The sequence below is a fragment of the Ochotona princeps genome, chromosome 28 (assembly GCF_030435755.1).
Source record: "Ochotona princeps isolate mOchPri1 chromosome 28, mOchPri1.hap1, whole genome shotgun sequence".
NCBI lineage: Eukaryota > Metazoa > Chordata > Mammalia > Lagomorpha > Ochotonidae > Ochotona > Ochotona princeps.
In genome coordinates, this window is record NC_080859.1 from 10,701,605 (window position 1) to 10,724,409 (window position 22,805).

The following is a 22,805-nucleotide window of genomic DNA, read 5'->3' on the forward strand; positions in this document are numbered from 1 at the left end:
CCCATTCCTTGAAACTTGGCTGAAACATTATGCAATATATTTTATCCTGGTAGTGGACAAGTTTTTTCTTCAAATTTTAGAATCTTTAAGTACTAGTATTTAAGTGCACAAAAAAATTGTGAACAATCTCCTGCTAAGACCTAACTTCAATGGAACATTGCACCAAGAGTTGTAGATGTATTTTATTAATGCTGTGAGATAATTGCCTCTACGTGGTACTGGTTACCAGAACCCATGCTCAGATATCTCATTATCACAATCTCCAATAGGTATTGAAGTCTGCTCTTAACTTCTGTGACATCCTCAGTGATCGGAATGACACATTTTTTGGTAAAGGAAACTTAGTTTACATATGCATTCTCTCCATCACTGTACACCCTCAAACCTGCTGGATTCTTCCAGCAGTCATTAGGGCCATACCCAAATACTCTGGGTCATGCTGGCTGGGCCTGAGGTAGAGGCTGACACCCCACTCCCTGGCAGTAATGGGCTTTGGCTGATGATAGGTGAGCAGATCTGGTATGTTTCTTCCAGGAGAAAAGCTTTGAGAGCCAGTGCCTCTTTTTGCAATCTGGTGACTGCTACTATTCCAAATGGTGGAATATTTTGGCTTAAGGTCTAAGGCAAGGGTGACAAAGAAGGTATAAAGCTGGGTCCTCTAGCCTCCCTTAAAAGACACACAATATGGACAGACAGGCTGGAGACTTTAGACTCCAAGACTTGTTATGGTCACAGCAACAAAACCCAGCCTAGCTGTTGCTCTTAACAGAAAAAACCTTAGCAGCAACGCTAAGAGTATGGCAGAAGAGGGGGATTGCCACTTAGCAGCAAATATTTTGGGAGTCCAGAAGTAGTAGCTGGACATAGCATAGGGCAGAAGCAGAAACACAGAAAACATCACTTTCTAGCACTGAAAGCTAGTTTGAATTTCTCTGGCATGACAGTTCCCAACTCTTCACAATAGAGCCAAACCATGAGGGGCATCCAAGCGGCCCCGCCTCTTCCCCATGTGCCCTCCAACGGGACATGCACACCTGGAACCACCATGGGAGAGACTACATGAAAAGCAGCTGGAAGCATCCTGCTGTCGCTTTCCTAACACATAGGACAAGCCAGCAGGGCGAGCTGGGGCTTCCCTCTCCTTCTCTCTGATGAGTAATAATCACACAGAGTGATGCTGTGAGTTAGGGACTTAAGCAGAAATAAATTGAAATCCATGACAGTGATGACTTAATAATATTGCAAATTACAGTTTTTAGTTCAGGTAATTTAGCATACCAAATCACAGTTTAATTTCCTTCTACGGAGCCCAGGCCTATGAGACAGTATTTGGAGTGGTGGGGCGGGGGGGCAGGGGAACAGACAGAGTAAGGGAAGTACATAAGAATAAGCAGGAGGGAAGAAATACTTAGATCTAGCAAACGCAGGTGCCTTTGAAAGACTAGCCAAAGTGACCCTGAGTTGGTAAATGACAGCTCGTTAATGTATGCAAGGCCTACAGCCCCAGATCTTGGAGAGGGGAAGAGTTCCCGGGTTCCTTTTGTTCAGGTGTCGGCTTCTCCGCCTAGCAGAATGCAAGGATCCAGTGCCCAGAAGGAATGTGTGATGCGTGTAGGAGCGCTGACAGCTGGGAAAGGAAGAATGACTTTGAGAAACCAGCAGAGCCCACATCACTGAATGGCATGTGTCCTTGAGTGCGCACAATGCTGCGTGAAGGGAGGGAGCGAGCCCAGGCATCCAATGACTCGTCTTTTGTTCTAGGATCAGCCTTCCAGATAAAACCAACCACTGTTCAGTCCGCACTCACAAAAAGCTCCCTCAGGTAAAGCCATGGAACCCCCTGGACAAAGCAGCGCCTGTGTGTTCAGCAGCACAGTTGGGGGGAATCTGGGTACAGCTTGCCTGAGGCTCCCCACAGGTCTCTCCGACAGCCATGCCCCCGCCCCTCCCCGCATGGACCCAAGTTCAGAGATGAAAGGTCAGCTAGGGAGGCCTGTTCGTAGATGCCATAAAGTAAAATTCAAGCACCCAGGAACCACATATTTAGACAACAATTTCTGGGTCTCACCCAAAGACTGAATCAGAATTTTTGGGGAGTGGGGCTCAAGAGTCTTCTCACTTGTTTTGAAGTGTATTGTATGCACGGCAAAGAGAAAGGGAGAGGATGAGAGAGAGGGGGGAGTGCTGCTCAATGCCCGCAGTGGCACAGTCTGTGAGACGGCACATCTAGGCTCAGCTCTGCGCACGCATCCCACTCACCAGGGGCAGGAATCTCATTACTTCGACCAGCAAGGCTGCCTCCAAGGGGCCACACAGCAGGTAGCTGGACTCAGGACCCAGAGTCCAGCATGGAACCCCAGCAAGCTGGTGAGGGTTAGAGACGCTGGCATGGTAATGCTTAACCAGTAGGCTGGGCGTCTGCCCTGAGCACCTGTCCCAAGAGTCTGTGTTTAAACACAACCCCAAGACTACCTTAAACACTTGGCTTTGTTTTTAAACCAAAAAACCACTAACTCTATAAACGTAAAATGTACAAACATAAAACATGCATCTGAAGACCTCACTCAAGCAGACAGCTCCAACCATCTGCCGTTCCAGCCGGATACCCCTGAATGTGACCTGGAGCAGTACTAGGAATTATAACCAGAAAGATGCCTACACTGGGCACTGAGTCCATCAACCAGGACCTGCCTCGTTTCCAAACTAACCTGGGCAGGGAACTTCTTTAGGGTTTGGCTACCAACCCAGCAGAAAGCCCTCTTCCAATTCTTAAAGTTCAGCAACCACAACAGAGACTTTTTTTTTTTAAAATAGCCTTTAAAAAAAACAAAAAGGTTAACCTAGTTGAATGGCAGAATTAGAGAGGCAGAGAGGCAGAAAGGGAAAGAGGGAAGTGGGCAGGGAGGCAGGAAGAGGCGGGGAGAGATATCTTCCATCTGCTGGTTCACTCATCAAGGGCAGGGCTGTGGGTGCAGTTGGGCCAGGCTGAAGCCAGAAGCTTCATCTGGGTCTCTTCCATGGGGTGCTGGCAGGGAGCTGGCTCAGGGGACTTAAAGCACTGTTCATAGGGCATGCCAACATCCCAGGCTTTGGCTTAACCTGTCATGCCACAATGCCAGCCCCTCCGAAGCTTTTATTTTTTATTTTTTTTTTTAAGGAAGAAGGTTTTATAAGCCCAGCACCTTAGAGGCCTTAATTCTGAATCTGCCATAGCTTGAGCCTGGGAGATTGATCTTGGAGGTTCTACCTGGCCTGACTGGGAAGGGACCAGAGGAAGAAAGCGTGCACCTTCCTAGTGGAAGCATGTGTATGGACCTCAGTGACACCGACCCACAGCACTGTGGGAAGTCAGCCTCACGCCACGAGAAGGGATGGTCCAGAGAGGCAGAGGTGAGGAGAAGTCAACCAGCCATGGTCTTTCAGCTTACACTCATCGCCTTACACTTTCTAGGAAATGCCTTCCCTGCAGGCTTTCAGCTGTCTTCTCACTCAGTCTGCATAAAGCAGCAAACAAGTACTGCCACACGCCTTCCTACAGTCTTTCTGGGAGGCAAATACTCTAATATCACACAATGAATTGTACTAGTCAGTCGTTAGTGTATGTAAAGAAATTACTGTGCAGTTGATATTTTAAAAGTACCAACAAGTAAAAAACAAATCATGTATGTCCAGGAAATCTCATTTACTATTTTACTTAATTATTTACTTAAGAATGACTGTGGCATAAAGTTGCTTTTGCCATTAATAATAATGAACCAGGTACATCTTTATTTTCATGCATGACTTTCCCAAACATTCTTGAAACACAGTGTTCATTCAGTGAGGCTTATGTTGGCATAAGAAACTCTACTCTTACTCTTACGGCTAAACTCCCCAGTATTGGAACTGCTTTCTTAAACCCTGAAGACCAATGAAATGTAGATGCAGAAGAATTAGGACCTTCAGAAAGCAACTTCTAGAAAGTCTGTGTTGAGTAGACGGTGCCCCTTCTGTGTGCATGGAGTGGAAGAAAAACATAATTGGTGTGCTGGCCCCCAGGAGGAAAGTAGCGTCTGAGGAAACATTGAGATAATTACGAACTACGTGCATAAAAGAGGCATGGTGATGGTTACATGAGGAGGCAGACAGAGGGAGAGGAAGAAAGAAATCACTCCTGGATGATTATAAAATATATCTTATTTACCTGGGAGAGCTAAAGTGCCTGGGCTGTGCTTTTTAAAACTGGTCTTAATTACCCTGGAGACCAGAATTCCATATGAGATAAATATGTTTTTAGATAGTTTCCTAAAATATGTATAATTTACTCAAGGAAGAAAGGGCTGTGTCCTCTGGAGCCAACCTCGCCTCACAGGTAAATACAAATTTAAGCAGATTCCTAAGAAGCACATTATCAGTGCAGCAGCGGATGGAGTCGAATACCTATGAAGAGGCTGGGCTGGTCCATCCATTCAGCACATAATAAAAATGTATTGGAAAAATACACCATTTTCTCAGTGGACTATAATTGGCTATGCATAGCAAAAAGTCTTATTTTCAAAAACACGTTCCGTATCCACTGAGTTTTAAGTCTCAGTCACGGTTATTTTTAAAGCTCAGAATGTGAGGCTATATTAGCGAGAATGACAGAGGCACTCCATGCTAGGTGTCATTCGGCAACATACAGCTCTCTTTGACATCTTTTTTAAAAGCAGACTGTAGAGGCATAGGTGAAACAGCAGATGGTGGCAAAATGAAACTCATCTGCCCTTAATAAGTAGTTTGACTGATGCTTTCAAAATAACCAAAAGTATCCTGAACTTTAAAAGTATATCTTCTAGGGGCCGGCACAATGGGTCCAACCAGCAAATCCTCTGCCTGCAAGTGCTGGCATACCATATGGATACTGGTTCATGTTCTGGCTGCTCCACTTCTGCTACAGCTCTCTGCTTTTGGCCTGGAAAAGCAGAGGAGGATGGCCTAAGTCTTTGATCCTCTACCCCCATGTGGAGACATGGAAGAGGCTCCTGGCCTCCTACCAGCTCAGCTCCGGCCGCTGTGGCCATTTCAGGCGCGAAGCAGAGGATGCAAGATCTTTCTCCATCATTCCTTCTCTGCATTAATCTACCTTTCCAATAAAAATAAAAAACCACACATCTTTAAAAGCACGCCCGTTAGGGGCTGGTGCTGTGACAGTGGCTTAGGCTGCTGTCTGCAGTGATGGAAGCCCAGATGAGTGATAGTTTGGGCCTTGGCTTCTGATTCAGCTCCCTGCTTAATTTGCCTGGGAAAACAACAGAAGATGGTCCAAGTGCTCTGACCCCTCCCACCTACTTGAGAGACCTGAATAGAATCCCAGGCTCCTGGTTTCAGCCTGGCTCAGCTAGGGCATTGCAGCCATTTGTGGGGACAAACCAATGAATAGAAGATACCTCTGCTTACACACACACACACACACACACACACTTACTTCTGCTGTTAGGATCTAGGAAGAAACCTAAACATCTATAGTAGCAACATCTCCAGTTTTACAATCTATACCTTCTCTTAATGGGAAGCCATCCCTAGATTACTGATATCAAAGTTTCCATTGCCCAGCACCTTACCCTCCCCGAGTCCATCCCCTCATTGTTCACCTAGATGGGTTTTGTTGTGCCCTATTTTCAGGGGCTTTCTGAATTACTGCATTCCTAAACAAATCACTGCAAGTTGCTAAGCTGAGAACTGCCATGTTTTGGCCCTGATTGGCTCCCATCATGTCAGGTAGCCTGGCCAGGCCTTCAAAGGTACTGGGCCATCTGCTCATTCCTTTCCTGCTCATTGGCTCTCTCATTTCTTCTGCAATCCCCCTCCTCCTCCTGGAGCTTCCCACCCCAACTCTCACCTCATATAGGTTACCTTTCTCTGGCATATTGATGATTACTGAAGCCATGGGTGCTCCCTTGGCACCTACACTCCTCATTCAGATTATCCCCAGAGAGCTCCCACCCTACCCCCATCCATCCCTTTGGAACCCAGACTCCTGAGCTCCGCAGCTCTGAATTCTGTTCTAGCTCCTTCTTAAACCCATCCAAGTCCTCTATTACTGGCGTCAAACATTTTTCTTTTTCCTGCCAAGGACCATTTGGATATTTGTAAATATTATTCATGAGCCATACAAAGGATCAACTTAACATTATCCTGCTCTAGATATATTGCATTTCAAATCCCTGATATGGATGCTTTGACCTGGACATGAAGTCAGTTTACCAGATGTTTCCCACCTTAATTCTATGGCTAAGTCTTTGAACTCCAGATACCTATTTCTTTTTTAAGATTATTTTTATCGGAAAGGCAGATTTACAGAGAGAAGGGCAGGCAAAGATATTCCATCTGCTGACTCACTCCCTAAATGACCACAATGGCTGGGACTGATCCAATCTAAAGGCAGAAGCCAGGAGCCTCTTCTGGGTCTCCCACATGGGTGCAGGGTCCCAAGGATTTGGGCCATCCTCCATTGCTTTCCCAGGCCACAAGCAGGGAGCTGTATGGGAAATGGAGCAACTGCAACATGAACCAGCATCCATATGTGATGCTGGCACTTGTAGGCAGAGGATTAGCCAATGGAGTTACCAAGCTGGCATCCAGATTTCAATTCCTAATGTCTGCTGGACTATCCAACTGGATGTGTTGGTGAAAGTTCAAACTCATCAGAAGAAATTTTCTTACAATCTAAAGTTTATCCCCACTCAAATTCTCTGTCTCATTTGATAATCTGGCAGTTTTCCTGCATATCCATGAATGATGAGGCCACAGCTGCTCATGATAATGGGGGACAGTAATGCTACTACTATTCCTATTAAACACTTACAGAATTCATACTACCTGCCACTCCTGTTCTCAGCTTATACTTTGTCATTGAATCCTTGCAACAAGCATATGAAGTAGCATCTATTAGTGATGCCACTTTACACATGAGGCAATTCACTAACATCACACAGCAGCCTGGATCCAGAAATAACCCTCTTAGAAAATACCCTATAGTACCCTCAAAATTTGTCAGTGATTGCTGGCAGTATTTTAAAGATGGGATAAAGCAGACAATAGCCAGAAGATGGCTAATCTGAGGTCTGAGAAATTTGATATGAAGTTTAACAGTTATGGGGATGGAAAGACGAGTGACAGGCAAGAGACTACGAGCACTCAGAGGACCAGGACTCAACTCTGTCATTGTGGTGCAAGGGACAGGAGCTGTGTCTAAGATGGGTGAATGGGGACAGGAATGCATAATACACAGAGCAAGCAACAGTTCCACTCTCTGCCACTCTGGCAATGGTAGGTGTAGTTCTTGTAAATATCAAACAGAAGGTAAGATACTGGCAACATGAAAATCATTTGACATCCACTTTTCTTTTGCTAAATAGTAACGTGCAAGTGTGAGCATACATCAATGACTTTTCCATTCACAAACCTCTTAGTCACTGCATGTTCAACAAAGTGCTACCTTTTTGTATGGCTTTGGGAATAATATGTGTTAGTCATGGTCACTACGTTTTACTTGTGGACATAAGGCTATATAAAGTCAAGTAAATAAAGTCAGTGAATAGATGTAATAAAGCAACAAGGCACAGTGGCTTAAAATCTGGCCCTTGGAATTTATACGGAACTGGGTTCTAATATCAACTTTTCTTAGTAAGAGGGACAATTTTTTTTCATTTGTAAAATATGGATGACAGAATCACCTAATCCAGTTGTGCTAAAATAGAAGTGAGATAGTGCACATGAAGAACTCCACAGGGCCTGCTTGTCTGTCTCTGACACACACACACACACACAAAGGGTAGAGGAAAAAACATGCAAGTCAACTTGGTGGAACAAATGCATTATTAACTATTCTGAAGGGGGATCTCTATTGACTAAAGAGTTCAATGGGAAGATTTCAACTGGATCTCAAAGGATTCTTGGGGCTTGAAGATATGCAGAAAGCATTTCATCTAGACAGCAAAGCAGAGCTCATCAGGATTTAAGAGGAAGGCACCAAACAGGAATATCACAACAGCAAATCTAAAGGTCTTTGATTACAAATCAGAGAATCAAAGATTTGAATTTTTTAGTCTTCATGAGTGCAATGATTCTGCTACTGGTAGGAATTCATTAGCCACAAAAGAGAGCTCATTTTAGAGGAAGAACACGAGTTCACATTGAAATGTAATGAGTTTGAGGTTATGAAGGGACAACTTCCAACATTCCAGAGGCTGGAAAAAGACAACAAGCTTGGAATGAAGGGAAACACTGGACTCTTTTAGCTCCTAACGAAGAACAACTCTTTCTAATTTCTCTTTACATCCTTTGGACCATCTAGCACAGTGTTTTGAAAGTACAAAATACTTATTGTGCATGTGTGACTACATAAAAGGACGAAAGTCAACATTTCTGAAATATCTTCATTGAGAAAACAGTTACAATTGAGGACATAGATTGGTCTCCAAGAAAGAACAAAATCAGAAGGCATTCAAACACTGTAGATACAACTGAAGTCTCTGAGTATCAGAAACAAGAGTGCACAGGGAGAAAAGAGGGGATCCAGTGGTGGTCATAGGAACACTGGGACCTATGGAAGAGGAAGAGAACCAGGGCATGTTACTGATGGCTTCAGGTACAAGTTTGGTCAAGTGTTACAGATGGAAGCTACAAAGGGAAAAATTAAGATTAAATGGGAGTGGGGAGTAAATGTAGACTGCAGATGACACTGAACGTAAAGGATGGAAAATAAAAATTCCCCCCAATCTTTCCTAAAAAGTATATGAAGCATGAATAGATGTTATTTAAGTACTTCTGGTGAGTGATTACTGCTAGAATTGATGAGCAAATGAGCTGAAACAACCACATTATACTATAAAAATACTGTACACTTTTTTAAAAAAATTAGAACATTTTCACTTTCATTTCCATGCTATGAACATGTAATCAATGCAAAAGTACTGTAAGGAGACATGGCCAATCAACTTTTAGGACTTAAAACATACTACTCCTACTTGTTGTGAAAAAAGCCTCAACAAGTTCTATCAACATGAATTTGGCTGTTGGAAGGTGGTATTTTTGAATAAATACAAAAAATGTTAATCTTCCTATCAATTGCTTCAATAGAAATTCTAAGTGCCCCCCACCCCTGTAACTGTCAACTGGATGGTTTCTTTTCCTAGAACTAATTGTTTTGCATGTTTGAAGAATGCAAAGTTTTATTATCACAGAACAAAGTCTGTACAGTATCATTAGAGCATACAAAGCCAACATGGCTTGTAGAGCTAGGAACACCTGCAATCAATAAGCATCTATTTGTATTTATTTATAGAAATCAAAAACAGATTTTAAGAAACAATTTTAGGCATGGATTTGCCTTTTCTTAATGCTATGAAATTCATGCTGAGTGGAGGAAAATCCAGGCAAGATACATTCAACTTAGGTACATTTTCAAGGTGAACCAGAAAATCCTCAAAATATGACCTTCTAATGTAAGCACTGGAGCAAGCACAGAGTTGGTGAAGAAAACCACAAGATATAAAAATGCATAGATATATGATCAACTGGGGACACATTTTGATGGAGTTATCACCAGAGCTCTACAGACAAAGCATATCTATCAAACATGCCTACTCTAAGATGTGATTCTATTAATTCCCTGTGAACAGACATCAGGTAAAGTTCTGGATACCAGGTGTGTAAACAGAGAGAGTCTGGTATTCCAGAATTGGCCGAGTAGAAGCCCAAACTCAAGCCCACCAGATGCAGCAGTTAGTTCCCACCGGGAATACGACCCCCCCCAATACTAGTGCTATCATTATTTAAACATTTAACAGAGAAGCTAAAGACCAAAAAAGAACACGCCTGCACTTCATTTCAAGTGACAGCTAATACAGTCCATTAAAGGCGTAATGTTATACACATGGTAGTTACATATAAATAGTAACATTAAAAGGGGTTACAGCATCTCTAAACCACCCTAAGTCTAAAACACTTAAAAAGCACATTTGCAGTACAACTTATCTTAAATTAATTTAATTGGTTTAAGCAGTCTTCAGATTAGTGATGGGCTCTGATATTTTCCTGATGATAAAAAGGAAACAGACAAATGCTTTTTAGGCAGCTTAACATCATTCCCAGGTAGACAACCATGTGACCTATGTCATTTAAACGTCATTAACTATCAATGCATAGCATTTTCACTTAAGTGTTTTCTGTAAATTTTGCTTTCCTTAAGTCTTCAATTCTAATAAGTATAGCTGGCACAAAGCATTTCTTCCTCACACTCTTTTGTCCTTCACATTCATTATCCAGGAACTTTTTCAAAGAGAAAAAATAGGAGAAAAGTGGCAGCAAAGATTGAATACACTCGCAGTCACTTCACTGTGGAAGGGTTTGATTTTTCGTGTGTGTGTGCGTGTGGTATGAAAAATAATCCAGTTATATTCTTTAGCTCAAATGCTTATAAATAACTTATCTGAAACACATCAGGTAAATCTGTCAGTTCTGGAAGTTTATTTTCCCACATGTTATCTAGAGATAAGGAAGTCTGTCCCATTAGATTTCCACTGACATAATTGTGCATGAATTCTGATCTGATTTGGTATTACATGGTACAAAAGGTGACATGTTTTCTCTAATATACTCCATTAGAAAGGAAAGAAATTGCCAGAGTATGAAATCTGAGTACCTTGATTCAGAAGCCATGTGACTTTGAGGTTAGTTCAATAGGAAAAAAAAAATTGTTCAACTACCCCAGGCACTGATGGTCGTGACAAGCAAACCTAACACTTAAGGTAGTTGCTCTGTTGGATAATTGATACAATCTTATATTATCAGACTGCTGCAGCTGTAACATTTATTTACCATATTGCCTGTGTCTCTCCAAAATATCTAAATATAGAATCACAAAGAAAACACGAGTGCTGTCTGCATTCCCGAATCTCCGATAATCCGAATATTTGGCTAAGACGCCAGAATCAAGAAACAGCACTGATGTGCATAGCAGGGAGGATATGGATTTGAACTGCTACACAAAGCTGCTCCCCCACCATGTCAGAGAAATATTAGCTTAGGAACATTGGAAAAGGGTCTTGACTGAACCAATCAGGAGTTCCTACAACAAAATTTCTTCCAAGATATTGGTGCTTTACTAAAACACTACAAGCAAATAGGAAAATACTGGATGTGAACTGCTGGCAATTTCAAACGATGTTTCCTAAAAAGTGAGAAGCTAGTGTGCTTTAACAGCTTATGTTCTACAATTTCACCTGACACATCTGACTTTTTTCTTTAGGACAGCCTGTCCCAGTAGGTAAAGCCTGAATGCAATTCTTTGGGATTTTGTCCTCCTTATCAATGAAGGGTAAAGGGCATCACCGCAGTGTACTTAAGGATTTTTGAATGGTTTTTGGAAATTCCTTTCTACTTCTGAATTAGCCTCCGTGGCAGAGCCCAGCCAAAAGGTGAGTTTTCCAGATGTGATCCTCAACTTTGAGCTAAACATGAAAATGAGGCAGTTCCTTGGTTCCACAGTTGAGATTCAGAACTCACTTCAGTCAACCCTTTGCTATCTGTAAGTCAAAACCAAAAAATAGGATGTTTCTGGCAATAGGAAGGGTCGTGTTTGAGGTAACTTAGTCCTGCAAAGTGGAGGCTAGTGCCAGAAGCTAATCCTCCACCTTCAAGCACCGGCATTCTGTGTGGGCAACATTTTGTATCCCAGCTGCTCCACTTCCCATCTGGCTCCCTGCTTATGCCCTGAGAAAGCGATAGACAATGGCCCATAATTTTACAACATTTACTATTAAAACTGTTAGGATTTTGTTTTTCTAATTACCCCTATTACTGCCTTACTCTACATGCCCCGATTCTGTGTATTACATCTCTCATTCATCCATCAGGACCCAAAACAAAGACCACTTCCTTTGTGGAACCACTTGCTCAACAGGGTTGGCTCTCTCCTGTTTTCTCACAAAAACTATTCATAACCTTATTTTAACTTTTTTTTCTGATTGTATTTGGCTTACAAAACAAAAGCTGACCCCAGACAGTGATTCCTGCATGCCTCATACAGAGTCATATTTATCTCTGTCTTTCTAGTAACATGCCCTTCAACACATGCTTACAGAACACGGATATCATTTTTCGACAAGAGATGCAGCTAAGATGCAACAACTGCAGCAGTTCTGTGTGGCAAGTTGCTGGCCAACAGAAGCATGGGATCAATAAATTAGAGGGTGTCTTAGACAACTGCTCAGGAGGTCTATTAGAGCCCCCCCCTTTTTAACATGAGAAATGTCCCTTTTAAAAAACTAGGATTTTCTTACTGAAAGCAAATTCTGCCTACAATGAGAAGATCCAAAGATTTTACTTCATAGCCTGAGTCAGACAAAGAAAGGTATCTTCCATTACTGTCTCATACTCCAAACAGCCAGGGGTTGGGCCAGGCTGAAGCCAGGAGTCAGAAACTCCATCCAGGTCCCCCGGGGTGAGCACCAGAAGCCATCTTCCATTGCTTTCCTGGGTGTATAGTAGGGAGCAGCCAGAGTTACACCTGCTCACTTAAAGGCTGGGACTTTTACCTGGTTTGGGATTTGCGTCAAGAATAAAGACTCATTTTGCAACACTTTTGGCAAGTTCCTGTCATGAAGGAAAATAAGTCACATGTCACTGGAGATTCCTTGGGGAAGCCACCCATTTCTTGGAAGGCTGCGTCCTCACTGAACGATGCCCACACTCCAGGGTCTCTGATATCTCTTTAAATAATTTCCTCTGTGTACAATTTAATGAAAATAGTTTTGTTGACATAGCTGACTCCTGTTAGTAAGCTTTCACAGACAAGATACTCCTCTTTCGTGAACTCCTTCTAGAATTGCAGAGTCAAGGCCTTTAACGTGGTTAAGCATTTCTTTGCCAAACAAACTTTCAGGCAGAAGAAAAATGTTGGCACACCGGGCCCAGAGGGAGCATCTGTGATGCTTGGCAACACATCTGGCTCTGCTGCTGCAGTGAAGAAACAGGCTTCACATCTCCACAGGCAGTGGTGTCAGCCGGTGTCAACGATGCTGCCCGCGAGCCAGAAAAAATCGTGTCTGTGCCTACGAACGTTGTCAGCCTCCTGAGAGCCGGAGCTGACACAGTGCTACTGCGAGAGTCGTTGTCATGAAACGAACCGGAGAAGCCGTCATTTCTGGCTGCAGTTCAGAAGTTAACTGATATCCAGAGGACCGGTTTCAGAACAATCTGTTGACCTTCCAAGGACTGTTCCGATTTTTTTTCTTGTTGTTAAGGCAAAGGAAACCCAACTCTCAGATTAACCCAAGGGGAGAGTCTGTTCACAGTTGGTTTTCCTTAAGTGGTATTCTTGCCCAATGATCTAAGTAAAATCCACTGATGGTCCCTGAGTCCCTTGGCCACTCAGAGGGTATATTGGAGGCATTCCTTTAGCACATTCTAAAACTGTGGACTGATGCTTCCTCAGAGTGGAGCAAAGAGGGACAAACTTTTCAATGTTCTTACATACTGAACCCAACCACTGGGATCACTGCTTAACTCTGAAAGCAAATTCTGCCTGTAGTTACTGTGACCAGAAAGGCTCACTTTTTTAAAATGATGCATTCATGTTTTTTAAAAGATGACCTCACTGCAGGAGATCATTAGAGTGCTAGAATTCTGGAGGATTCCAGGAATCCTCATCATGCCTAACCTTCATCTCATAGCTACAAACTCTCATTTTGTCTGCTACTGCCTTCCTCGGTCCAATCAGTATTTCCAGCAGTTACCACTAAGAAACTGAAAAGCCAGACAAATGGACCTCACAGATGACAAGTCCCTTGCTGTATTAGACCATTCTACATGATCAGAATTTGCCATCAGCCTTTTGGTACAAGGTTGCTATTGAACTAAGTTAAAATTTTGACTTACAAAATTTGCATTTATCTTAGGAATTTGCAAAAATGGATATTGATGTCAACAGGAATTTGGTGAGAATATGATTTTAAAATGATTTTTGAAAAAGAGTGACTGCCTACTGCTTGCTGGTTTATTCCTCAAATGGCTACAACAGTTACATCGGGGCCAGGCGGATGTTAGGAGCCAGGAACTTCAACCTGACCTCCTGTCTAGGTGGCAGGGACCCAGATAGCTTCACCATCTTTTGCTGCTTTTCTAGTTGCAGAAAGAGGGAGCTAGATCACAAGCAGAGCAGCTGCATCCAAGATGGGATGCAGGTGTGGCAAGCGGTCACCCAAGCTGCTATGTCTCAATGATAAAGTTTCTGGAAAATAATTTAGCATCCATACTGAAACAAATGCAAAAAAGTGTGTGTGTGTGTGTGTGTGTGCGTGTGTGTGCGTGTGCATGTGCGTGCACGTGTGCATGTGTGTGTGTGTGTGTCTGTCTGTGTACTGGTTGGCAGGAGTGGGAAGGGGGTGATGTGCATCTATCATGGCAATGAAATGCCCACATCCCATATCAAATGCCTATTTTCAATATTTGGCTCCAGGTGCCGACTCCAGCCTCAGCAGACCCTGAGACAGCAGCGATGGCTCAAGCAGGCAAGCCCCTGCCACAGCATGGGAGACCTGGATTGTGTATCCAGGTCCTGGTTTTGACCCTGGTCCACTCTGGCTGTTGTTGACATTTGGGGAGTGAACCAATGGTTACAGACCCTCTCTTTGTCTTTGCCTCTCAAAACAAAATCCAATATAAGCTTTAGAAGCTAGAAAAATACAGTGAAGTGTTTTCTGAAGCATAGACACAGCAATTGGAAGGTGGTTACCTGCATCAGGTTCCTGTCACTGCTATCACAAATTGCTGTGACTCTAGTAACTGAATAGAAATTTATTAACTTATTATCAGATAGTTTTGTAGGACAGAAACCTAAAATGGATCCAACCAGGATAAATAAGAAAACATCCAAGCTGTGGGCAGGACAGCATTTGCTTCTAGAAGCACCAGGGAGAGACCTTTTCTTTCCAGCTTCTGGTGGCTATGCCCAGTTGGTCAACATGAGACCCCCTCAGTCCATCTTCAAGCAGCTAGAGCAGCTCCTCCAATTCTGTGTTTCACTGATGCTACTACCATCACTCAAGCCTCCAGCACAGACTTCACAGGGAACGGCGGGAAGTCAATGCTGCTCTTCCCACATCCCATTCTTAGTCTTCAGATTCTTTGAGTTTGCTGAGTCACGGGTGCAGGCTCTTAACTTTCTCAGGTTCGAGATCCAGGAGCTGGGGCACCTTGCCTTTGTAGGACTTTGAGCTTTCCTTTCTGATTAATGGGCGCGAGAACAAGGGTGACAGCCAGCAGAACTCCTGCCACCTGTCACTTTCAAGACCCTCAGCTGAAACTGGTCCAGCTGTTTCAGCAACTCCTTATTCTTGCTGCCAAGATCCTCCTGCTGGACCTTGGCCATGCCTTGGAGGTCTGCTCTTCCATTCTCAATGACACTTGTGACCATGTCAGATGCAGGACAATCTCCCCATTTTCATGTCAGCTGAGCACCAATGTGAGTCCTATTTGCTACTTCCATTCCTACTGCCAATAGTGTGACATATTCATAACTTCCAGGGTCCAGAACAAAAACATGTTGGGTATTCTTACCCTGTAAGCCTTAGCTTGTAAAACGGGCAAAGGCTGAGTATGGGAAGAGGAAGAAAACTAAAGGAGAGAAGCCCCTCGCTGGGATGGAGTGTGTGTTTCCTAATGGCACCACCCAGGGCACTTAGAGGACCATGCCTGTGGCAGTCTGCATTTGTATTTTGATCCCTTCTCTTCTTTGTCCCCCAGGAAAACCTAATCCTTAGGAAGAGGTCAGATGCCAAACACAGACAGAAAACCTGACGTTGGCTCAGCTCTGACAACTTAAGGTCTGTGTCACTTGGGGCAGTTCACCCAGGTTTCACTGAATCAGTTTTAACATGAGGATGCGTCCCTGAGTCCTTTCTAGAGCTCCCTCTAGTGGAAGAGCCACTGTGACTCTAAAAGCATCAGCAGTTTCTGTGGACTCCGGCTGTTAGCTGGGCACCAACCATTCTGCAAGACAGGAATGCATCCTTCCCCATGTGTTGCTAGCTTATTCTTATGCTCTTGCCCCCAGAAGGAGATAATGATGGAAAGGAGTAGTTCTTTTGCCTCCTCACACACTCCTCATCCCAGATCAGGGTTAAATAATAAGCTGGAAGGATGTACTATACTATGATTGGGAAATATGTGCCAGTTCCTGCTTCTCAAATAAGCTGTTCCCACCATCTCTGAAAGGCCTTGTCTAGATGGGCTAGTTCTCCACTTGTTTTCTGTAGAGTAGCTGGGTCATGGCCCAGCAGTACATCCAGCCAAGGAACACAAGACATGGTTTCATTTTTTACTCTCATGACAGGAGATATACATGACAGGAGGAATGCAACGATGACAGCTGTCAAGAGTCGCAACTCCTGCAGTATATGTCATGTATCATCACTGGCATGTATTGGTGGGACATGACTGTCATTGGTGGGCCTGACCTAATCAGGAGAACTCAAACAGAACTAACCTTTTCCTGGAGAGAGAATTTTGAGGCATCACAAAGACTCAACCCGGAAATGGTCTATAATGAGAGCCTTACAGATGGAGAGGCTGTGGACACTGGGGCACTAAGAGCAAAAAACCAATCAGGGAACAAGGACATTGGTCCTTCCAATCCACAAACTAAACTCCACCACCAACTATGAGAGTCTGGCAGGCAGTTTCTTGAAACCTGCAGATAACACCCTGACATTGGAGAGTGACACCCCTCCTCACCAAGTGGAGGACCCAGATGAGCTTCCCTTGAACTTCTGTCCTAGTGAACTGAGAACTTGAAAATGGGTTTTAAACCTCTACTCCTGTGCTAATTTCTTGGAAAAAAATAGTGCACACACACACACAAAACAACTAAAAATTAACAGTATTCCAGACAAATGCAATTTACAATTTTTAAAAAAATACTTGTTTATCTAAAAGGTATAGAGAGATAGAAAGGGAGAGATCTTCCATCCACTGATTCAACTCCCTAAATGGCCACAATAGCCAGGGTTAGGCCAGGCCAAAGCCCAGAGCCTCAGACTTTATTTAGGTTTCCCACTTAGGTGCAGGGGCCCTCTCCACCTGCTTTGCTAGGCACACTAGCACAGAATTGTATGAGATGTGGAGTATCCAGCACTCAACCTGGCTACCATATAGGACGCTGGCACTATAGGTGGCTATTAACAGGCTGTGCCATGATGTGGGTCCCAGGATATACCTTTTCAAGTTTACTTTTATCCATCTATTTGAGAGACAGAAAAAAGATCTTAATTCTTCTAATCCATGCATCAGCTAGGCTAGTCCTGATTAGGCTAAAGTCATGAATGAAGAAATCCATTCAGGTCTTCTGCAGAGGTCACAAACTTGAATCATCATCTGTTGCCTCCCAGGGTGCACATTAGCAGGAAGCAGGATTGGGAGCAGAGATGAGTCTCCGTACGAGGCACACCTTTATGGAATGGGGGCTTCATAAATGTGGCTTACCTGCTTGTACCACAGTGCTGGCCTGGGGTTTATTTCAAAATAAATCTTCATCCCCTCTGGTCCTGCCTCTCTCCAATGTCTTGATCTGTTCGCCTGCCATGAGATTATTTCATCGACTAGAACTAGACATTGTCAGATTAAAATCTGCCCTCCTATCACACTGAGCCATTTCCTCTTTTTAAAGTTGATGGGGAATGCAGAGGCATGTGAGTCTCGGGTGTGTCCTACACTTGTTTAGGGCTTGTAGAATCAAACCAGAAAACATAGACTTCCAGAATTCAAAAGCAAACAACTCAGATGTGTTCCACTCACTGCCTCCAGTTATCTTGAACCACGGCAACCATGTCATAATATTTGAAGAAAAAGGAAAAGCAATGTAAGCATACATGCCTGAACCTTTTAGCATCTTATCAACAAGCATGGCTTGAATGCCACACATGTGAATCCACGTTCCTGCCCGCATTCTATCTTTCGCTTCCTGATATCACAGCTGGGTCTTATTACCAGGGTAGAATGCACCATGGGACGCATACCTAAACTTTTTAAACTACAAAAGGAAAGCTGATGTTCATTAATTAGATGTCTTGATTATGCAGATTGACCACTGTATTATTACATACAACACAGCGAAAAGCACTGTTCTATGGCTGGTGGGTAGCTGCACCATGGAAATTTAGCTAAGCCATGCTATTAACCACAAAGGCAGGATTTGGTGTCAGGTCAAAAAATCAGATCACACTGTGACTCTGTGGTTGGTGGTGGAGAGAATGCTCTACAACAAAGGCAACGGAGAACACAGTGTGATGTCTTTCAACACTTAATTCAGGAAAAATGTCACCTCCAGCACAGCTGAACATAGTGCGACTACACAATGCGGATAAGTGGAAATATTAACAAGTCAATGATTCATAACTCAGACTCACCATTTAAAACCCATGTTCTCTGCCTTTGTGAAAATCATGGCATTGGGTTAAGAAGGAAGCCAATTCATTTTAGATTTTAGCAAATGTAGACAATGGGTCTTAGCATGAAGTGTCTAAATCCCAAACCCTCACCTGAATGATTATTTTCATAACAAACGAATTCAAGGGACTAGAAACACCCTAAAGGTCAGAAACTGGAAAAGCTTCAAAATCTGGGGATCCAGGTAGTGATGATTTAGCTTTTACTGCCTTGAACCCAAGTTTCCCCAGGTGCTAACATCAGCCCTGAAGAAAAGCTATTATGAAGCAATTATGTGAAGTAATCATAATCTTCGCTTCAGTGTCTTAGGCCTGTGTCTTCGCCATGTGTGTAATTATGTGGGAGGCAACCACGCGAGCTCAAATGCAATAACGGACTTCAGTTTATGGCCACACGGACCCTGTCAGGTAGCCACTGACTTGCTCTTTCATTGTGAGTGACTAGTATCAGTGCTAGCTCTAAAGAAAGACACTTTTCATAATCTCCCAACAATCTGCTAAGTGAAAACATATGGCTGGGCTCAGGCACGGCCTGCCAGGGGTCTTTGCTGAATGGAAAACAGGTGCTCCCATACCGCACCATGTAATACCCCATTTACCCCCAAGTCCAAAGGTTATAGAACTAATAGCTGCCTTGTGGTAATCAGCGAAAGGCAAGACACTAGCCCTGGTGAAACATCTGGGACATATTTTACATACTTGCAACATATGCTTCAAGTTCAATTAAAGTGAGGCTTTGGCATATTTATTAATCTTTTTTTACTTTTATCCTATAAGAGGACCCAGTGACCTGACCCCACCATTCCACCATATGAGAAAACAGAGAAATAATGAGAGTTAGAGGTCAGTACCTCCCCGGATGGTGAAAATACATTTGTTTTCTCACGAAATTCCATGATGCATGACTCTATACACAAACTTTAAACAGAGGAACCAATGAGTTCTTCTAAAGTAGGAAATTGCCCTTCCATTCTGACATAACTGATAGCCAGGACTTGCAACCTGCTCTCTCATGGGCCAGGAGAGATCTCAAAGGTGCTAAATGGATCCGTGCAAGGACCTTCTAGTCAAAACTTTTCTAGTTCAAGATATGCACTGTAAGACTCTTCTAAGATGCACGCACTTAGAGACCCTACTGTAAGTGATTACATTGGAGATTTTCTTTTGTGCTTGGGGATGATGTTCAGGCTATCAATTACATTATGAGCATGAAAAGAAAAACCTCTTTATCGGGCAAATAAATGTTTGGGTTTATGAAAATCAACTCACAATCCTTTTCACACGGAAAACATAGTTTGGTTGACATGCCTTCTAGAAGATTACAGCAGAATTCACTGTCATTTGAGCCCTCATTTTCAACCAACTTTAGTAACCAGATCTGAAAATGTGGTAGAACCAGGGTGTCAATTTCAGACAACCAAGCACTAGATTATAGCAGACACTAGCCCACTTGACATCTATTTGGGTGAGCCACTCGGCCACCAACCAGGTGTATCTATTCGTTTTCCACACCTAACATCCTCTCTACTAAAGAGTAGTTGGAAAAAGGAGAGACTGAGGTATAGAAATACCAACAAACTGGCCAGAAAAATATAGGTTGACTTCAAGCAGGGACATTGAAGTGCTAGACTTCACTGAAAGTTTCCATTTATTAACATTTCTGGGGAAACGCATGCTGCTGGGATGGCTCTTTATGGTGGCTTTAACAATAAAGCAGCGACAAGCAAGGGAAAATGGCCATAAATGGATGGCAGCTCAGTGTTTATCAGCAGAGAAATGATGATTCAGAGCCGGCATGGTGAGTTGAAACACAAGCCCTCCACAGCTCACAACTGACCTTAACAATAAATCACATCATTTATTGCCAGCAGTGTATGCTCATGTTATTTAACATTAAACACAATCACAAATTTTTCTTTTTGTGGGAAAAGTTTTTGTTTGCTGATGTTGCTAATGACTAAATATAGAAAAATTTAAAAATAAGCTCTGCTGATTTTAAGTTATTTAAAATATCAGAAGGGGGAAAGTATGTATGTATATTTCTTCCTTTAGTTATTGAATATTAGACAAGAAATTGAGTCATTTGGAAGGTAAATAATCCCTGATTTCTCCTAAGAATGCCTGCTCCTAGCAGACATTCTCACACTGGGACATAGCTCCACAATGCCACTGGAATCTAAGTTCAAGGGTATAAATTAAGCCAACGCTGTTTCTCTTCGCCAACCTGTATTGCTCTGCTGTAGCTGAAGTCTAGGGAGATTCTAAAGAAGGTCAAAATCTGATTTTATTTGCTCAGCAATGTGCAATTCACGACATTCCCTTCTCTGCCTTCCCATATCACCTGAGGACTTTTCTACGTTTTAGGTCTATGAATACTCCGAGGTAATTACATAACAGCCTCACTGCAGAAAGCAGTCCTCCTATCCTGGCCGTGGCCAGGTTAGAGCAAGGTCATTCTAATTCCTCTTGCTCCCAGTCGTCCCCTCTTCTCCATGGACAACTGAACCAAGCATTCCTAGGATGCAGCCACTACTGGCTGTGGTCAACCTCCCAAGTCAACCAGCAGTGCAAACAGGAGCCTCTCTGAATGAGGCTCAGCCAAGACCATTCCCAATCCAGGCAAGGGCAGCGAGTCCTGGGGTGACGCCAATGTCCTGCCGAACACCCAGCCCAGCCCCTGGCCCACGTGTGATCTTTGGCTGAGCAATTCTCAAAAATTACAGAGGACAATAGCTACCTTCGACTCACACTGGTTATTTTTTCTATTACCCACCCCCCTCTACTCCCCTGCAAAGCATTGCTCGATTTGTAATACTGAAGACAGAACAAATTTTTGCCCTTCAAAAACAGTTGTCACTGCCATTATCTTCACAAGAGCTATCAAGTTCCAGACAAGCTCAATTATTTTTTTTTGTTGTTGTTGTTGTTGTTGCTGTTCCTGGCAGAAAAATATTTGACCCAGCTCTGGACAAAAGCAAGGAGGATTTATAGCCTTCTCCGCCTGTTCGCAACATGCGGAGGCATTGTTAGGATGATAAACAGCACTGTCCAATTTTCTGGACTCAAACACTTCAACTCCTTTTTTTAACTGTCTGTGAAAACAGTGTCATGTCTACATTTCCCCATCCCCAGGCACCCAAGTGCTGGGGAAGATAATTACCTTGTCATCTTTGTCATCATCTTCTTCCTCGTCCTCCAGCATGTCCTCCACTACCTGCAGACAGAAACAAAAGTTGATCTTTTTGTGTGTGCTCTTAAAGGGGAGAATTTTGTCTTGTCATTTTGAGCCTTTTGGAAATGAGAACTTTATTAACATGTGAGATACATGCACTTTGAAGCAACGTTTGATCTTGAGACAGTGATCAGGCGATTGCCTTTAACTGATTAAACTAGGGAGCTGAATCCCAGCCAGGGAGCCCAGTATATGTGAAAGGTTTTGTGACAACTTCCAAGAATTTGAACTGTGCATGAAGTAAACTTGTATTAATATGGGGGATGCTTTAAATCAGGAAATTTCCTTTCTGTCTAGTCTGCTGTCTGTTAATCAGATACATGAAATGTAGAGCCAGATAATTGAGCAAGAAAACAGTTCTGCTATTTTGAATTAACTTTTCACCACACTCTAAGATAGAATGTGCATCTGTTAGTTGACTTGTGCTGGTGATCTGACAAAGTTAGCGTTATCACTTAAGGCTCACGTTTTAAATCAGATGTATAAACTTCAACTCTTGCTTACCTCTGTAAGTTTCTGATTGCCTGGATTACCCAACACTCTTATCTTAATTCTTTGCATTTTACACAGGATTGTGAAAAAGTATCATGATGGAAAGTGGGAACATACTCTACCAAATATATACAATATGTAAAAGACAAGAGCAGGTGTGTTTTTAATGGCTCCTGATTCATATACTTCAGTGGAACAGAACAGTTATCTTGGATTTGCTAGCGGATTTTCCTGTCTCAATCAATATGTAACTACAGGTACGGAGAATAGGATTTCACTGCACATCAAGGTTATTTTATTTTTTTTTAAAGATTTATTTTTTTTAAATTGCAAAGTAAGATATACAGAGAGGAGAAACAAAGAAGATGATCTGTCCGATGATTCACTCCCCAAGTGGCCGCAACGGCTGAAGCTGAGCCAATCCAAAGACAGGAGCTTAGAATCTCTTCCAGGTCTCCCACATGGGTGCAGGATCCGAAAGCATTGGGCCATCCTCGACTGCTTTCCCAGGCCACAAGCAGGGAGCTGGATGGGAAACTGGGTTGCCGGGATTAGAACTGGCACCCATATGGGATTCCAGCTCAGTCAAGGTGAGGACTTAAGTCACTAGGCCA

At 43.0% G+C, this 22,805-nt stretch overlaps 1 protein-coding gene across 12 annotated transcripts in view; it reads right to left on the minus strand.

Moving 5' to 3' along the window:
- MCTP1 (multiple C2 and transmembrane domain containing 1) overlaps positions 1-22,805 on the minus strand; it is a 425,601-nt gene that overhangs the window by 41,924 nt on the left and 360,872 nt on the right. For all 12 annotated transcript variants that reach the window (XM_058656258.1, XM_058656260.1, XM_058656255.1 and 9 more), the window contains one exon: positions 21,628-21,681. In XM_058656258.1, coding sequence (XP_058512241.1) covers positions 21,628-21,681 — 54 coding nt within the window. The remainder of the gene's footprint in view (positions 1-21,627; positions 21,682-22,805) is intronic.